This window comes from Monopterus albus, unplaced genomic scaffold (assembly GCF_001952655.1).
Source record: "Monopterus albus unplaced genomic scaffold, M_albus_1.0 scaffold346.1, whole genome shotgun sequence".
NCBI classification, from domain to species: domain Eukaryota; kingdom Metazoa; phylum Chordata; class Actinopteri; order Synbranchiformes; family Synbranchidae; genus Monopterus; species Monopterus albus.
In genome coordinates, this window is record NW_018128226.1 from 179,478 (window position 1) to 185,294 (window position 5,817).

General features: G+C 48.6%; 1 protein-coding gene across 1 annotated transcript in view; it reads left to right on the plus strand.

Annotated features, from left to right (window-relative positions):
• The window catches only part of myo18b (myosin XVIIIB), a 37,994-nt gene extending 34,833 nt beyond the window's left edge, over window positions 1-3,161 (plus strand). Inside the window, exons 39-42 of the mRNA XM_020625104.1 lie at window positions 810-943; window positions 1,888-2,049; window positions 2,215-2,313; window positions 2,405-3,161. Coding sequence (XP_020480760.1) covers window positions 810-943; window positions 1,888-2,049; window positions 2,215-2,313; window positions 2,405-3,161 — 1,152 coding nt within the window. The remainder of the gene's footprint in view (window positions 1-809; window positions 944-1,887; window positions 2,050-2,214; window positions 2,314-2,404) is intronic.
• Window positions 3,162-5,817: the final 2,656 nt, after the last annotated feature.

The window sequence follows — 5,817 nt, forward strand, 5'->3', positions numbered from 1 at the left end:
CAAATGAATACGTTATTTGTTCTGATAAACATAAGTTTTGCTCAGTGAAGATGCCAGTTCTCCTCAGAGTTACAGACTCAATTATGTTGTGGCTCACAGCAGATTCTCTGTGACCTCTGAGCTGAAGAAAAGAGGAGCTTCAATAATTATTCAGTTATTAGCACAAAGCCACACACACACACACACACACACACACACAAGGATGTCCTTTAACAACCTACCAACCAACCACGCACACACACACTCCTCCTCCTCCACCCCCCACCCCCCACCCCCATTCTTCACGTCATCTCTCCCTCATCCTGCTTTCTTTCTGTGGCCGTGATTAATCCTCATTGTCTCTTCAAGGTTAAGAACACACACACACATTCATATTGCTTATGAGTCTCTATGACAACCACTGCGCCCACACCCGTCTCCTCCAAGCCAATAAATCTGAAAGCCAAGAAGCTTTTGTACGTGTGTGTAGGCATGTGTGACAGGATGCTCAGGAGACAAACAACAACAAGAAACCAGACAAATGAATTACTAAATCACTCTATTCTCCCAGTGCCAGCGTGTGCATGCCACCGTTTTCTTCTGGTCGCAGCGCTGTGTGTGAGGGAGGACATGCCACTGGACATTCACTGTGTGACTGATGAGGTAATATGGGCTCGAATGAAGGTAATTGCTGTGGCGGATTGGGCCTCGGGGTCTTTACTGGTTGCCAGGGGATGAAAGCGCACAGCACAGCTGGCCCGGCGAAGGTGAGCGTGTTATTCACCCTGATGTCGACAAACGTCCTTTGATCTCACCATGTTTGTTTGCAGGAGATGCAGGTGGAGGAGCTCAGCGCCGTCCGACAAGCGCTGCAGGCCGACCTGGAGACGTCCATCCGCCGCATCGCCGACCTGCAGGCCGCCTTGGAGGAGGTGGAGTCCAGCGATGAGAGCGACACTGAAAGGTAACTCACTTCAGCCTCTAGCTCTCCTCGGTGTAAACACAGCGGCGGTGCTCCAGATGGTATAAACAAGAAGAGCTGAACTGATTTGTCAGTTTACAGAAAATGAATTGTCAACTACTGTGATAATCGTCAACAGTCACTATGTTACATCTCCAAACATTTCACGACCCATTGTGATGGACGCTTGTCACTATTTCTGGAATTTTACAAACTGAACATCAGTTAATTATTTGAGAAAATAATCCACAGATTGAATCCAATATGAAAATGATCATTAGCTGCAGGATCAATATAATACAGGTAAAAATGAGTTCCACCTCCACCAGCTGCAGCAATACAATGCTGTTATATCTTAACAGCATCTGTAGTAATGATTTAATGATCCAATAGTACAACACGGGGCATTTTACTGCATCCAGTACTTTTAGTACCTTAAGTACATCTTTCTGACTATAGGTCCTTTATTTGTAATGTGTGCGATGTGGTATTAGTCCTTAACAAAGGATCCACTACTGAAACTCTGTGTGCTGTGCCTTCACTCCAGCGTTCACACTGCTGTGGAGCCCTTAACTCGAAAGAAAGACCTGTAAGAACCTCATGAATGTGTGTGTGTGTTTTCGTTGCCCTGTCTGGCTGCACAGGTACATGGGTGTTAAAATCCCTTTAAAGCATCTGTCTGTTATTCTGATAACTTTAAGATGTTCAGAGTGAATCCAAAGTGAGATGTGCGACATATCTTTAGACAAATCTGTGACAACAGCGTAGTCTTGGCTTTTAACCTGCACTTTGTGGTAGAAAATGATGCAAAGGGCTGAAACGACAAACTTGCTGCTTGTTGAGCTGCAGTCGTACGTTTGTGCACGCATGCTCACTGCAGCCAGAATGGAGGTGCATGTCTCCGGTGTGGCTGTAACAGGGTGGTAACACGTTACTTTGTTCTGCAGTGACTCGGTGTCCAGCGCCGGCTCTGTCGGCAGCAAGGATATGGGAGAGGGCATTCGTACCTGGTTAGGTCCTAGAGGAGGGTCCCGCGGTGGCGGCTCTCCTCACAGCAGCCAGGGGGGCCGCCAGTCTGTCGCCGACACCATGAGCACCTACAGCTTCCGGTAAGGTTTTCATTCACAGACGTGTATAAAGCTGGTGGTGGTATTTCATGATAACCAGCAGATTAATTGATAGTGAAAACAATCATCAGTTGCGGCACTAGGTGGATGTTAGTCGGTCATGTGGGCTGCTATGACGGATACAGTGTTTCTTCTGTTCCTCTAAAGTTCTTGTGTGGATCCTGATGACGAGGGTTCTGAGGCTGGGGGACTCGGTACCAGAGGCCTCGGTCGAGCGCCGTCCGTCAGAGCTGCTGGAAGGACTTCGTAAACGCAGAGCTGGTGGTGGAGCAGGAGAGGGAAGAGCCAGCACCGTCTCCCTGCCCATTTATCAAACAACCGGAGCCTCGACGCTCAGACGAAGACCCCCAGTCAACTCTGTGGGGCCGGAAGACGCCCAGGAGACCCGGCCTGGCCCCAGCATCCTGAAACCATCCTCTCCGCTTCTGCCACGTGCTGCCAGTGCTCGCTCCATCACTGACTCGCAGGCATCCGCTTCCGCCTCTACAGCTGGAGCCAAACTCTCCCGCTTCAGCTCCAGTGATTCCCTCTCTTCGCTTCCTTCACTGCCACGCCTCTCCTCGTTGACGTCCTCCCTCGCCGCTCCCCATCACCCTCCCTCCCTGTCCATCCCAGAGGAGTACTCAGAGGAACCACTTTGCTCCGTGACGACTCCCATCCAGCGCTCCCCTCAGCCACTGAGGCGGTGCATGCTGGGGAGTCTGGTCACAGAAAATGGAGGTGAGGGCTCTCTGGGTTCAGAGCCCATGATCTTCCAAAACCGTCGCCTGACCACAGACGACGGCCATGATGACGCAGCCTCCGACATCCTGCCCGCCATCCGGAGAGCTCAGTCTACCAGCAGCCTGGCCAGCTCAGTCAGAGAGGGCAGGAGGGCACTGAGCGTCCGCTTTGGAGAGCTGCCTCCTTCGAACCGCAGCAGGAAAGGCTCTGAAACTGAGTCATCCAGCTCAGGTGGATCAGGAGGTTCCCAGGGTGGTGGGTCAAGACGGAGGTTTGAAAAGCCACAGGGGGAAAGACTGGAGGCAGAGGGCAGCGAGGGGGGAGACGTGGCCTCAGTCATGAAGAGATACCTGAAGAAGGAGACTGACTGAACCAGATGAGGTGAGCTCTGCCATGCACGTGATCACTGAGGGGAGCCAGATCAGGACATTTTCACATTCCACACAAAGATGCTTCAGTTCAGTTTTGTCTTGCTTCAAGTTGTATTTGGATCAGGGTCAAGTTTCCCCAAAGCATCGTGCCTTTAAAATGATCTCAGAAATTCTTAGTCTAATGTTGCGGTCGCAGTATTAGCAGAGTGGGAGGAGCAAAGGAAACGGCCTTTGGTCCGACTCAGGGCCAAGGCGGCTAGCTCCAGAGCTGATCTCGTAGTCTCACCAGATAAACAGGCTACACAATCTAGTTGCCAAGTGAAACAGATTAAACCAGCTATAAACTAGTATTTGTCCAGACAGTGATGGTCCACAGAGGATGAATCCCACTGACTCTGTTGATGCTCTAAATCTGACACTAGCATCACCACGAGCTTGATATTTGTGGTTTTGAGCAAAATGTCCCTTCAGAATAAATGCTAACAACGTAGTTGATCCTCTGACTTTTATCCAGCTTCATCATCAAGTCGACATTTTAATTTGTCCAGTTGTTTGGTTTGTGACCGGATCCTGTACAATGAAAGTTGTACTTTGTGTTTAGGCTCGTAGAACAACGTCCTGATCTTTATTGTTGAACAGGGCCTTGGTTATTTTTAAGTCTGACTACACACTGACAGCACTGTCATGGCTGACAGGAGGTGTAGCGGGGTTCACAACTATCTGAGCTAGCTGTAATTTTACTCCCACTTCAACTTTCAGTGAAGTAATTCTGAGGTGTTTGATTAACGCAGGCCCAGACCTGTACTGTCTATGTAGCTGCCCCCCCCCAGGCCGTCCTTTCCCTTCTGAAGCATCTTGTCTTTGGTTTTCTCTCCCCTCAGCCTCCTTGTGTCCACATCCAGCTGTGAGGGAGACTGAAGACTGCAGGAGCTGCAATCAAGGCTGAATGAAGGACTTCAGAGGTCGAGGATGTTTCTTTTCACTCCCCATTCGATATTAAAGCCTCCTGAAAAAGCATTTGTTCCAACCACAAACGCTCAATCAGCTGTATTTTCGGATAAACACTGTTTATATATGAATAAAAACATAAGATGAACTTTTTGTGAATTTGAGATGTTATTTGCTCGCTGTCGTTTGTTCATCCAGTTATTCTGTGTAGCCGTGTCCGTAGCGCTCAGACTCGGTTATCTCGACAACCGTCAGATGGATTGACATGATATTGGTTAGAAACGTCCATAGTGCCCAGGGGGTGAATCCTAGCACCAGTCGTGATTCCAGACCTTTCCTCTAGCGCCACCAGCAGGTTTTCACGTATCCTGTCTAATACCACAGCATTTCCTCGATGGACCGACTCATTCTGATAGCTCTGGTGATCATATTGCTAACAGACTTATGAATCATAATACCAGCTAATCATCAGCTCACCAAGCCACTGGCGTAGACTCTGTATCAGTCTTGTCTTCTGGACCAGTTCCTCTGCTGGATCTCATTCAGTTCTCATCCAGTTTCATCCGGGTTTGGTAACACGCATCAGCTCAGACCCTGTGCAGTGAACTATGAATCCAGCTACTGTAAAAAGTATTTCAAAGTTGTATTTCATTAAAGAGAGATCCTTTGGAAGTGTTTACATAGAGGGATTATGAGGTAATGGGCCCCTGGCACAGGGCCCCCACCCCTCCTACAGTGGTGTCCCAGACTGAAAGAGACACAAAACCGCTACAAACAACACAAATGTGGCCTTCTTTTTGTATTTGCAGGAATTTTGTGTCTCTTTGAAGTATTTTTGCAACTCGTTGTGGTTGTTTTGAGTCTTTGTGGTCATTCTGCACCTTTTTGTTGTCATTTTGTCTTTGCAGTATTTTTGTGGCTTGTTGTAATGCATTGCTTTGTGGTCATTTTGCGTGTCTGTAGTAGTTTTGTGTCTTTCCAGTCATTTGAGTGACTTTCCAAAAAGAAAGGTTAACAGTCCTTTCAGACAGAGGCCCCATAAACCCTGGGGCCCCTGGGCCTCTGCCCCATAGGCCTTTTCACTAATAACCCAGGTTATTGATTCTGGTGATTAGACTCCCGGCTTGTGAAGCGCAGGCACAGTTGTGGTTGTTGGTTGCGAGTTAGCCTGACATCCTGGCAGTCGCGGTGGCGATGGGGAGGTGGTGGGAGAGGCAACAACAGCTTTAAAAGACAGAATGACAGCAAGGCTTTGTTATTTAAATAACTGATGGGCTCGACAGATGACGTGTAAATTGTGAATGCGTGGGAAAGTGGAAGTGATGGAGGAAGTTGCTTATTGTGGGGAAAGTATCTGCGTTATTGAAATTTATTTATATAGGCTTTATAAAAGTATTTATCCAGAGAGAGACCGTAGACTGACCTCTGTGTTTAACAGCAATGCTCTGCTTTGTATTCACACCGTCAGTCACGCCCGGGGAGTCGTCCACTGACATGCTGGACACGGCTGCTGGAGGAGTTCAGGGTAGGAGGACACACAGAGACTAGGAGAGTGTCTTCCAGCAGATTTGAGTGTTTAAAAAACCAGGAGGTCAACAGGCTGCCGTCTCCCTGGGGGGTGAAAAACTCCCAGTCAACAGCTGAGCTGAAACACTAGATGCACAAACCGTGACTCTGACCTTGTGTGTGAGGTCGGTTGCACAGACTT